Genomic DNA, 12,638 nt, shown 5'->3' on the forward strand with positions numbered 1-12,638 from the left:
ATCATGTGTTGTGTATGTTGGATCACCGTTGATTCGGAAAGGTTCTTTGAGATTGAGCCACATGCATTTCAAAGACACTCGACAATGCTGTTATACTTAATACTGACAATGTATAAAAAGATGTCTCATCTAACGGGCTTCATTCTTACATCTTGAAATGATCCACTAGGGGGCAGTCGTCCCTGACCAACGTCAGAATATCTTTCTAAAGAACTTGTGATTTTGCACAGCATAAACATAACTAAACGTGCTGACTCTGTGAAAGACTGAACTATAATCATGGCTCTGCTCTCACCTACCCATCGCTGCAGTGGAGAAATAGTTTTGAGCGCCACAACCCTGCAGAGTTATGATGCGTTCACACCGGTCGCGTTGATTTTTTGACGCGCGTCGAGATTACATACAAAGTCTATGCACAGACGCGATGAGACTGGCGCGCCGCGATTTTGCGATGGCGCGGCGTGTTTGACGCGTTATTGCAGTGCGGTGGACGCCGCAAAATCGCCAACGCGCGAGTTGAAATTTTTCAACTTCAGCGACATAATCGCGTGACGCTGTGGCGCGATAGCCTATCAGCGTTGAGTTGCTCCCCCTGTCATCACTGGCTTCCTGCCGTTGTTGAATCAGGAAATAAATCCTGTAGCCGTCTGTGTTCACCCAGAGCTCTACGATACCTCATATCAACAGAGACCGGACCAAACTATGTGTATACATGTGTGTGTGTAAACCATACGGTACAAACAATGAATAGACGCTGCCGTATTTACGTCTACGTGACGTTATTGAGTGCTGGTGGAGCTGCTACGATGTTAGCATAGCCTAGCACCGATCCATCAGAGCTCCATTGAGAAGACCAGTAGCCTACAAATCGGCATCATTACGTAGTTATTTCGGAGTCCCTTTTTGTCGGAGAAGACAAGTACAAATCGGCATCATTACGTAGTTATTTCGGAGTCCCTTTTTGCCGGTTTATTGCCGTTGAATCACAGCCAAATCAGTTTATTTTGTGTTCCTACAGCTGTAGTAAACAGCGACCGGTGGCTTGCTAGACAGTGAATACAGCTCGATAAAATCCACGGAGCTCCTCTGAACAATATTATGAACCAGACATGACGGCGTTTGGCATTCCGATGTTTGAGGGACTTCCACAACACGTACAAAGCAGCAATTGTCCTTATTCCTTTCACGGTTGACAGCGGAAAGAAATGGCGGCCAGGTGAACGGCTTCCAGGACGATAAACCACGCCCCCTCTCCGGCGCTACTCGATTTTGCGGCGTTTGGTGTGAACACGACCGGCGGCGCGTTGGACGCGATTGTGCAGTGCGTCAAAAAATCAACGCGGTTTAGCATTACAGGACTCAGCACTTGTGTTAACTTGTCAGTCTGGTTCAGACCAGTTCTCTGCTGTATATTTCCAAAATGTCACTGTGCTCTCTAAATACTCCCTCCTTGTCACATTTTGAGCCATATTTTTTCGTCGTTTAGTGCAAACTGTTACCATGGAAACAAGGCTCTTAGTCCAGAGTTAGCCAGATGCTAGGGTGGCTAAGCTTTTAGCCTTAAATGAAGTCAGTCTTTCATTTTAACATTTACATTTTCTTTAAAAAACTTTCGTGAAACTAATCTACGAGCAGAGAGAAGACTGGCCTGAAATACAGAGCACTCTATGTGACCTCTGACCTCTGACTTGGGCTTTCTGTCACATCTTTGTCAAATCCACAAGCAGTGAGACCCTTATGAGAGCCTCAAGAACAAAACATACGTGACTGAACACAGCTCCATCACTTTTAGATTGGCAAACAAAGTTGATCATTGCTGGTACCAATGAAGACACTGTTTGCACTGTGAGGACAGTTACACAGAGAGGACAGTGTGCACATGATGTCATCCCCAGACAAATGAATTAATAGAACTGATACTTTGTTCTCTTTAGACCCCGCTAGCTTTACCGCACACTCGCCATCATCACTTATGTAACTATGACGTGTTATCTGACCACATTGCTGCTCTCTGATGGGATCCCATAGAACTCAGTGGTAAATCCTGTTAAAGGGAGACTGTGTGGACTGATGGGGGTCCCTCTGTGGATTGACCTAGTTTGGAATCCCTGGTGGATAGCTGGACTTGATTCTGTGTACTCTTACCTACCTCTACTGGACAAAAACAGAACACCATGTTAAACCTGTCAGTGCAGATGTGCTTATGTCACATTCTAAATGTGTTTTTCTGTGTCTGCAGTACCTTTTCTACCACACAACTGTACAGTAGATAAAACAGAGGATGCAGATACAGAGGTGAGAATTCACTGTCATATGATAGAAGTTTGCATGTCATATTTGTTGCTCTTAAAGTTTGTAAAATAATCATCCTGTCCTGATTTACACTCACAAAGTGTAATAATGTCTTTAAAACATTTTACACATTTGGGAAAAGAGACAAATATTTTTCTTTGTTTCAAAATCATTTGGAAAGCACTGCTGCTTGATCATTCTTCTGCCTAAAACTTGAACATGAAAACATTCTAACCGTTGATATTTACTGTGAATGTATCAATACACTCCCACCACTCTGCCCTCTGCCCCCTGCAGGACATCAAAGCAGTAGTGGACGGCATCGATGGCATCAAGCTGTCCCAGGGCCTGGCTCTCGGGCTGGGTGACTTCGACCTGATCCGAGTGATCGGGCGCGGCAGCTACGCCAAGGTCCTGCTGGTCCGGCTAAAGAAGAACAAGCAGGTGTACGCCATGAAGGTGGTGAAGAAGGAGCTGGTCCACGATGACGAGGTGAGACACTCAGGACACCTGGGAGGCCCAGGATGTGAGACAGGGGGCCGGGTGCATAGTGCTCAGAGTTACTCTACAGAGTGTGCTACACTTGTTATTAAACCAAACTTCTTCTCTGCTTACAATGGCAGCTATCAGGTTATCAATCTTTTTTCTTCTTCTTGTATTTAAAGGAGAAAAATCATGGTGTCCTGACAACGAGCCTTCATTTGATGTGGACTTGATCCAGACACTAGAGACACTTAATGCATCATGAGTCATCGGCAACATTACTAAAAAAGGAAAAGTGGGAGCCACTTCACTCATGTTCCAATTTGTGTGATTTGTTTATATCATAAACAGCTTAATGCAACACCTTTTTATGTATTCACTAGCTGAATCCAACACAAGATAAGATAATCCTTTATTAGTCCCGCAGTGGGGACATTTACATTTCCCCATTTAAAGTTATGTACAGGTGTCTGACATCATACAGGCATGACCAACTTGGGTCCTATTTTTGTAAAAGCCATTCTGATAACTCACCAAAATAATTGCTGAGATTCAGAAACACAACATCACTACAGCACAGTCCAAAAGGGCAAGAACCAGGAGAGTCAGAGGATCAGACGGGTTGTAGAGAAACAGAATATCTAAACCCCTTTATACAGAGGTAAAGGGGAAAACAAGAGCACCTGAAATGCTGCTAGTTTCACTTGTGCCTTGATTTGAACTTGTAAATATGTTTTGGTGCAAACTGTGAGACCAGTCTGTTCTTTCCACGCCCAGATAACTTTTACAATGTTATTAATACTGGTGGGAATGATGGCCAAATCTACAAATACACGAAACCACAATGAAGACAAAGGACAAGGAATAGAAACCTGTTGTCAACTCTGTCAAATATATTTGAACAAGAAGATCATCTTTGGATTCTGGTGCTTTGTGTCCAGAAACGGATTTCTAAGGAAGAGCCTAGAGAGTGAAACGTGTCATGTGTTCGTCTCTTTGTACACAGCTGTTTATTTCTGCCCATCCAAAGCAAACTTCTTTCTTCTTTCATTCTTTGCAGTGCAAGGTGCTGCCGCTCTTTTTACCTTTGCATTGGCCCAGACATCGATCAGGAACGAGGGGACGGGTCATTTCTGTGTAGAAATTCGAGCCAAGCAACACACACTGGTGGCATGTGATGTACATGAAGACACCTGCACCTTTTCACTTCTGTGTAAACCCACATGTAGGCTACAGCAGGATACACCACTGTCCTGTTTTCCAGCTTCAACTTGCGTTGCTGCTCCGGGAAAGCAGCACTGTCACTCCCCAGTATGGCTCCACTAGCTTTGGCCCCTCTGGTTTGTGCTGCGGACATCAAATGACACAAACCAGCCAGTGTCTCATGCAATGTAGGGTGGAACACATAAAGTTATGTCTGTAGGACTTCTGCATTGATCCTGGACGCATGAAAGGAAATCAGTCTATTAGTGGGTCAGATGTGTTTCATGGAAAGGGATACTCTTTTGTATCACATGTCAGCACATGTGGTTAGGCTTCTGGATACTGTCTCTCTTGTGGCTTTGACCTTGCATTCCAAATGTCCCTGATTAGCTGGTGAGGATGAAAAGCAGCAGGGCTGTGGGTCCGGAGGGCATGCAGGGACGATGTAACAGGTCTGAGAGCAGTAATCAGGGAGGAAGGGAGGCTGGAGATTCAACAGTGAGCGGTGGAGAGATGGAAAGCAGGGATAAGTACCGTAAAAGAGAGGGAGGAGACAGGAGCTTCTGAAGCGAGTGGAGGGAATGGGACAGGGGGGGGGGGGGCTTATGAATGGGAACAGGGGCTCAGGAGGAAGCTGGAGAAGTGAGTGGGTGACTCACTGGAGAAGATCCCAGCCTTTTTGCAGTGATGAATCACCAGATGAACATGACTTGAAATGAATTTAAAAAAAAGGAAAAAGTCTGCATAACGCTCAAGCAGACATACATATCTGTCACATTTATTATTAATGTGAGTTTAACTGGCAGAGCATGGCGTTTCCATTCTATTCAAGCGGACAAAGACAATTATCATCCTTCCATGTTCACAAACTAGTACACAGTACTAAATAGTACAGTACATGATGTTCAGAGAATTCTGATTATTTTTTTGTCATTTTGAAATCAATCTCATGTCTGTGTGTTGAGTACAGAGCCGGAGTCAGGACGTAGTTAGCCTAGCTGAGAATAAAGACTTGCAGGCGGAGACAGTAAGCCTGGGAAGGTCCAAAGCTCAAGACGACACCTCCTAACACTCATTCACGTGTTGTGACTTGTTTGTTTATTCTGTACACAAACAGAAATGGTTTGTGGTTTTATTTCCTGGAACAACTGCTGTTTGTGTTGCATAAACCCACTAGATGGTGGTGTTGCTCAACATATAACTAAACACAGCAACCGCCGGGCTCATATAGAACCAGTATCACTGTCCAGAGCTACTGCATCATCCAACATCTGCACAACTAATCCAGGACAGCATACATCATGTCACCGGCTTCATCCTCCACTCCCCCTTATCAACTGATAACATGTTTTATTTATTTTCCACGCATAAACACTTCATACTAAAATCGAATGCTGAAATCCACATTTTTTTGTGATGGCTGAAGACCAACACAGATTAGACTCTATAAGAGATGTTTCCCAAGTAAAGAGGCTTTAAGGAAACCTTCGAGTGCTCATTTTGTGATTGAACGTTCATTTGTTCATGCTCTATTCAGGCACACTAGTTTCATAATTCGTCCCTTTAGTAGTCTGTTGCTTGACATCAGAGGATGCTTGCTCTCACAGACAGACCGCACTAGAGGAGCTGAAATGACCAACACGAGACATGTTGTAGTGGCATATTCTGCATAATTATAAATTCCTCCAGTAATGAGTTGACCAGAGGAATTTGTTATGGAGCGCTCTGTATGGGGCCTCTATTGATGTCATGAATTAACCATATGGAGTTGGAGCACAGCGTGGGGGAACTCAAAATGTTGACACGTTATATTATAGATGACATCAAACATTAACTATCATCAACTTAATGACATTTTACATTGGCATAACCACCCAGCCTCAGGCCAAACACTCATACTTCTCTATCAGTGAAGTATGAACAGCTCAAACCACAGCTGACTGATGATAATGAAAGGAAATGGATTTGAGAGTAAAGATACGATCGGTTCTCTTTTACTAACTGTCAGTGGTTAAGGTTACTCCGCTGCTTTAATTCGATTCCAGTGGTGGCTGCGGGTTGTTTCTGACTCGCGTGGTCCAAGTGACCCCAATACTTCTGTAGCGTTTTAGGTAAAACAAATCATTCATTAAAATAAAATAGATTTAATCACTTCAGGAATTCATAACATGGATTTATTTAACAAAAAAACAGCTTTAAACCAAATTTGTCAGCATTTTCCCTAAAAACCTCCTGCGTGCCACCTCTACCTCTCCACAGTGCTACACCATTCAGTTCAACACGAAACAAACCCGACTTAAATAATCAAGCCCTGGCATGTCTTTGCCTGAAACAATACTACTGAATTCAATCATATTTACATAACCACGCTAAAAAAATCTGTTTCAGCTGCTACATGTCAAATGCATGTGCAGCTTTACAATTATCACATCAATTCAAAAGAGAGCTTCCCCATCGTTCCTATGGAATACAGAGATATGGACCCTTGTGAGTATTGGAGGTGTCTCCTTGTTGGGGCTCAATCTTTACCGTTGGCCCCTGCTGAATGTCCGTTTCAATTACTCAGTGGGCATGAGCATGCATGGCTTAGTTATTGGCCAGTCCAATGTGCTGGTGCTCGTTTTGATTTCCACCTCGGGAGTTGTATATAGGACACGACCTGTACTCCATTAGGTCCTTGGTGCAGAGTCTTCTTGTGAAACAATGACGCACGGCTGGACATGTCTTTGTGTAAGAGCCCATTTCTGTCTGGAAGATATTCTTTTATCCTCCGCTTCCAGAATAGATTTGCTTTATATTGCAACTGACACCTTCTGCGGGTCTAGCTGTCTTCCTTTTTAGAAAGAGTAAGAGGCAGGTGGTTTGGAGTCGGGGCCTCCAGGTCATTTGATACCTTTGTAATCATTGACGACGGCCTCTACTTCACATACAGTTTGTATCATCAGGAGTTTGCTGTTGAAGCAGTGCACTCAGAATAGTCTTTCCAAGATGCAACCATGATGTGAAAGCTGGGGAAGGATTTGACTTCCAGGAGATTCCCTTTAAAGGAAGTCATTCTGTATCTGCGCACAGTTTGATTCTTTAAAGATATCGTTATCTTGTGCGACTTGACCCCTTGCAAATTGCGTTTAAACACAAATCATTATCCGAATCAGTAGGAATGTGCCACCTCAATGAGAACAGCTTGTATAGTTAAGCAGGTGAATACCATATCTCTGATCCTCTGTCCTGTTTCACCCCAAACGGACCAGAGTCCAGTCCTACATCGGTAATGGTGGCTCATCAGGAAGCAACGGGTCTTGTGATAGGTCTGCCATCTTTCAGCCACCTCGATCGTCACTTTGTCTTTTACAAACACTGCATTTGGTGATGACCCTCCTCATAGCCAGTAGAGATTTTGAAAATGTTGGTGGGGCCACACAATATAAACACAACAAGATGTGATCCAAACATATCACAGATATATCACATTGAACCATGCTCTCACAACCAACATACTAATGTCATGTAATGTACCACCAACAGCAGAGATGACACAATTCAAGAAGAGTAAAGCCTTCTGAAACCACACAATGCAGATCTGATGACATATCAACCATACCAACATATAGGACCACCAAAGGACAACGTTAAAGATCTCTCAACATCAAATAGTCTGCTCATGACCAGCAACCAAAGTCTGCTCATGACCAGCAACCAAAGGTGCATTTGTCATCTGTTGAGCAACCTCATCCTTGTAAACATTGTACATGTTTGTCTTGAATAATGGCTGTGTTTAACGAGCTGGCAGACTCATCATGTCCACACAAGGCAATCTGCAAAGTTGTATACATGTTATAATTCTGCCAAGAACATACCTGCTTTCTTCAATGGGACGGTTGTATTGTTCAATGCCACATCTGTACGCACCGTCAAGCTGAGTCACTGTCCATTGCTACCAGTAAGCATAACTTGAAGGCATTATCCACATATGATGCAACACTCTGGTGTTCTCCCAGCCTTTCTAAGAGATGTTTCCAGTCTTTGAATCCACTGGCTGTCCAGACAGTTTCCTCTCCGCAAAAGAAGAAATGGAAAGCAGAACATGGCTTTTTTTAAATTCAGTTTTCCTTTTGAACCACTCGTTGTTGAATTTTGTTTTTTTTAAATCTCTTCCTTCTTGAGATATGATAAATTCATCCAGCCAATCATTTTATTTCCAATTTTTGCTCCAGGGGTAAACTGCTAAATCGTACTGTAGTTAAATAATCCACACGACTCATCAATGCTGTTGTAAGTACAAAATCAGTCCCTCTTTAGCTAGTAAGACATGTACACCCTTGCACCATTAAAACCAGTTGAGTTTGCCATTATTGTGTCTGAAATAGAGAAAAGCCGATTACTTCTTCTGTACCACTTAACCCCAAGTTGTTCCCGAAGGCTGTGCCTATTGTGGTGGGGCCTGATGGGCAGGTAGCACCTTGCATGGTGGCTGCTGCCATCAGTGTGTGAATGGTGAATGATGACATGTAGTGTTAAAGAGTTTTGAGTGGTAGGAAGACTAGAAAGGCATCTTTATACACCATGCCATCTGTAGACCGCTGTCAGTGAAGAAGTGTGAGTCGTTCTATTTTTCCTTTCTCCAGTGAGTTGCTTGCTTACTGATGAAGAGACACACAGTCTATAGGCCACATTTGTGGTTTCGAGCTGCTTGAGTCGTCGTTTGCTTTGAAAATCCAGGCTGGTGCTCTCTTGACCTCATTCCAAGTTGGGTCAACGGCTGCTCTATCAGGTCTTCTGTACCTGGTACAGCTGTGATGAACACACTGGTTTTTATTGCTGGGTCCCCAGCTTCTCCTTGACTGATGTCATCTGGCACTCAGGTGTATCTCACTTTATTTCAATATCTTGCTTTCATTACACCTACAATGAAAGATCGGCAGGTCCAATCCACATGTAGCAGTGAACTACTGCAAACTGCTCGTGAAGGCTGTGCCGTCAGTGTATGAATGGGTGTGAGTGTGAATTAGATCAGCTGTGCTGGGCAGTGTGTGAATCATGACATGTAGTGGAAAGCACTTTGAGTGATCGGTAGACTAGAAAGGTGCTAAACAAATACAAGTGCATTTGCCATCTACATTTTTAAAATAAAAATAAATGAAATAGTTGTATTATAAAGTAGCCATTATAAGTGATGTGCAACAGTCAGACATTGTCAGATAATCCAACGAGCACTTTGTTGGAGGCTTTTTGAGGCTTTTTGAGGCTTTATGAATTTTGAGGTTTTACCAATATCAGATCCAAATGAGGCTCCTGTTATTGGATTAATTGACTGTCATATATATATATATATATATAAATATAAACTGAAAGAGAGAATAATCCTGAATGTAAGGATTGTTCTAAGACAGACTACACTTTATATTTGTAGCATGGTGTATCTTCCTCTGTCTGTTTAACCACAGAGAATGTCTATTGATCAGATAAATTGATTGTTAATACATTATCTTCCCCTCATGCCATCTCTGCCTCCGTCTCTCCTCATCCCTCCAGGATATCGACTGGGTGCAGACGGAGAAGCACGTGTTCGAGCAGGCGTCCACCAATCCATTCTTAGTCGGCCTCCACTCCTGTTTCCAGACAGAAAGTCGGTAAGATCACAATACGACTGACACTCATACTGCATTCAAAGCCAACACATTTCTTATGCAGCTCATTATACCTGACTGTACTTTTCAGTAATATGAAATATTACCCCCCTGAGGGCCTTCTGCATTGATTTACCCTTAGTTTGAACTTGCATGAAACAGCACAGCTGCGCTCTGCTCAATGTCATTTCAAGTTTTTAATCAAAGATTTGCCCCGATGAAGGTCTAGTGATCAAAAGTTAGGCGTCTTTATTAAACTGGACGTATGTAGAGCCTTCCTCTCTCCATACTAAATGTTTTTGGCCATCTTGCACTGTCTTGTGTGGTGATATTTTCAAAAGGATGTCCAAAAGCTAAAGACAAGCCATACCATGCTCGAGATGTTCCAATGAAACTTTTTCATTCCCGATTCCGATACCTGAACTTGCGTATCAGCCGATAGAGTACCGATCTGATACCAGCGTTAAAACCACATCACCATTTTACTGGTGGGATGTTCCAGTGTAAGATATTGCTCAATCGCTGACATTTTTCTAGCTCCGGGTAAAGTTACACTCTCTGATCGGCACTGTTCATGTGGCACATCCAGCTCTCTGCAGAGATGAGAAAGAAGCGAGGCGGCTCTCTCGTGAACTCATCACAGTTGCACATGCTCAGTAGCAATCTGGCAGGGTGTACAGATCAAGTAGCAGGTGATACGTGTTGTTGTTGTTCCTGTGTAGCATAAATGAGCTGATAAATATTCTGATGACATGATATTGGATCGGTGCATAGACTCGCTTCACACCGATACCCACTCCAGCATTTCAGGCTGTATAAGAGGCATTTCTAATACATTAATACATTTTCCGATATCATTTGCATATATCATCGAGGCATAAGCTACTGTATATCAGACCACAACAACACTACCTGTTAGTGGGTGAACTCATACTTGGGTTTGGTCTCTTCAGTGGATTTGTTCGGAAAATTAAAAAGAAAACATGAACGATTAGCAGAGTCAACATTCAACATATCTGTTGGAAATAATTTAGAAGTAAAATATATGCCTTCATCTTTTCTATATCTGATACATCTCTTTGTTCTTCACATTGTTTGTTAAAACAATCCAGTCCTAAACAGCATCAATGGTGTTCTGATGGATTTTCTCATCACTCTCTGGTTTGCAGGTTATTTCTGGTGATTGAATATGTGAAAGGCGGGGACTTGATGTTTCATATGCAACGACAAAGGAAGCTCCCTGAAGAGCATGCAAGGTAAACACATGTATAGTTACTTCCACATGGAAAAATGAAACGTTTGTCACGATCATAACTCGTACAGCAATGTAATGGGGTGTGTGCAGTGTCTTTCTTTTTTGCCTATCATAAACCATCCGTTTCATGAAAGAATCTGGCTTTTTGCCGTGTCGGACTGCTAGATTGAGTGGAAGATGGTGGAAGATGCTTTCATATGCACCTTGTTTGCACCCAGTCTAAAATGTTCCTACCATATTTCTTCCAAGGACTCCTTACAAACGTATGCTGAATGGGATGCTTTAGCTGCCAAAATTCAACTTAACACGTATTTTTCCCCCTCTGAGAAACATAATGAGCACCCATAATTCATTGTGCCTCTGTACTTGCAGTGCCAACTGCGGCTCTGATCAATGCTGGATCAAAGGCTGAGTAATTTAGAGAGGCACCGTTGGGCCCCTATCGGCCCCTGCAATCTGTATTCTGGAGACAGTGGCTGTACATATTCAAAGCAGCATGTTAATCACTCATAATGATTGTACATATTCATGAGCAGCGCTCTTAGAGAGAGCTCTGCCACATTTCCCCCACACTGTGGGAGAGGCGGGCCGGTGGGCGGTGGATGGTGCTGCTGATAGGACGCAGATCCTATCAGTCTGATGCCAGCAGTCAAACAACGGTGTACAATGGAGGCTGTCACAGTGAAAAACGTGGGGGAGCGATGTGGGATTTGTGTGTTCTCTGTCAAACATCCCTCCGCTGCAGTCTTTCCCTCAGTGTTTGACATTCATGGGTTTCCAGCAGGCAGACAGCGAGAGGCTCGTCACTGTTAATGGAGGCTTATCTCCTGGAGACAGAATGCACACTACCTACACATGGAGAGGAAATGCTACTGACTCACTGACGCACACCAAGTACATCCAATTAAGGTTGAAAACTAGAGGCTTTTAAGAGTAATGTGTTCTTTAAATATATCAATGTTCACCATAACCAGATTGATCATAGATGTACTTATGAAAGCCCTTTGTAGCTCAATAACCAATAACCATTCGGTCTAAAGCAGGGGTGTCAAACATACGGCCCGCGGGCCGGACCCGGCCCACCACGTCATTTTATGTGGCCCACGAATCCGCCAGCAAAAAAAAAAAAATAATAATTTTTTTTTTTTTTTTTTTACAAAAATTTAAAGTTAGATGTGAAAATAAAAATATCCCCATGGTCGAAATTATGAGATAGAAAGTCGAAGTGATGAGATGGCATGTTGTCTGTGTGCCGACATTAAAACTATCACAACAGGTGGACAGGAGATGCAACAGCCCATAAAGAGGATTTCCAACAAGTTTCTCAACATGCGTACTTCTCTGTACTGAAACGTCATCAGTCTCAGCCCAAGTACTGTTCCAATTCAAAGTTCACATCGAGCCAAGCACGGCCCTAATGCCCGGATGTGGCTCGCTCTGCCCATTTTACCCGGGATGCATCGGAGGTGACTTGTCTGTACTTGGGACAGCCAAATATCCCAGAATGCATTTTGCAGCAGCAACAGGAAACAATGGCGGAGGAGAAATCACACAACTGGAAGTACGTGTTGTGGAAGTCACAGATATCCCGGGAAACTAAACTAACTATGTTAGGAGTACCGTAGTTACATTTACACCGTCTTACATTTACAACCGGCCCTTTGAGGGCGACCGTGATGCTGATGTGGCCCCAGAGTGAAAATGAGTTTGACACCCCTGGTCTAAAGCATACTGGAGCACACGGCGTTTAGGCAACAAACTTCCTTAGATCGTTAACA

General features: G+C 43.2%; 1 protein-coding gene across 1 annotated transcript in view; it reads left to right on the plus strand.

The window, feature by feature from the left end:
* Positions 1-12,638, plus strand: part of prkcz (protein kinase C, zeta) — a gene marked incomplete at its 5' end in the record, with an annotated part of 127,926 nt that overhangs the window by 76,523 nt on the left and 38,765 nt on the right. The window contains 4 exons of the mRNA XM_079273326.1: positions 2,240-2,295; positions 2,590-2,784; positions 9,511-9,608; positions 10,775-10,861. Of these exons, the coding sequence (XP_079129452.1) occupies positions 2,240-2,295; positions 2,590-2,784; positions 9,511-9,608; positions 10,775-10,861 (436 nt within the window). The remainder of the gene's footprint in view (positions 1-2,239; positions 2,296-2,589; positions 2,785-9,510; positions 9,609-10,774; positions 10,862-12,638) is intronic.

The sequence above is a fragment of the Melanostigma gelatinosum genome, assembly GCF_949748355.1.
Source record: "Melanostigma gelatinosum genome assembly, chromosome: 8".
NCBI lineage: Eukaryota > Metazoa > Chordata > Actinopteri > Perciformes > Zoarcidae > Melanostigma > Melanostigma gelatinosum.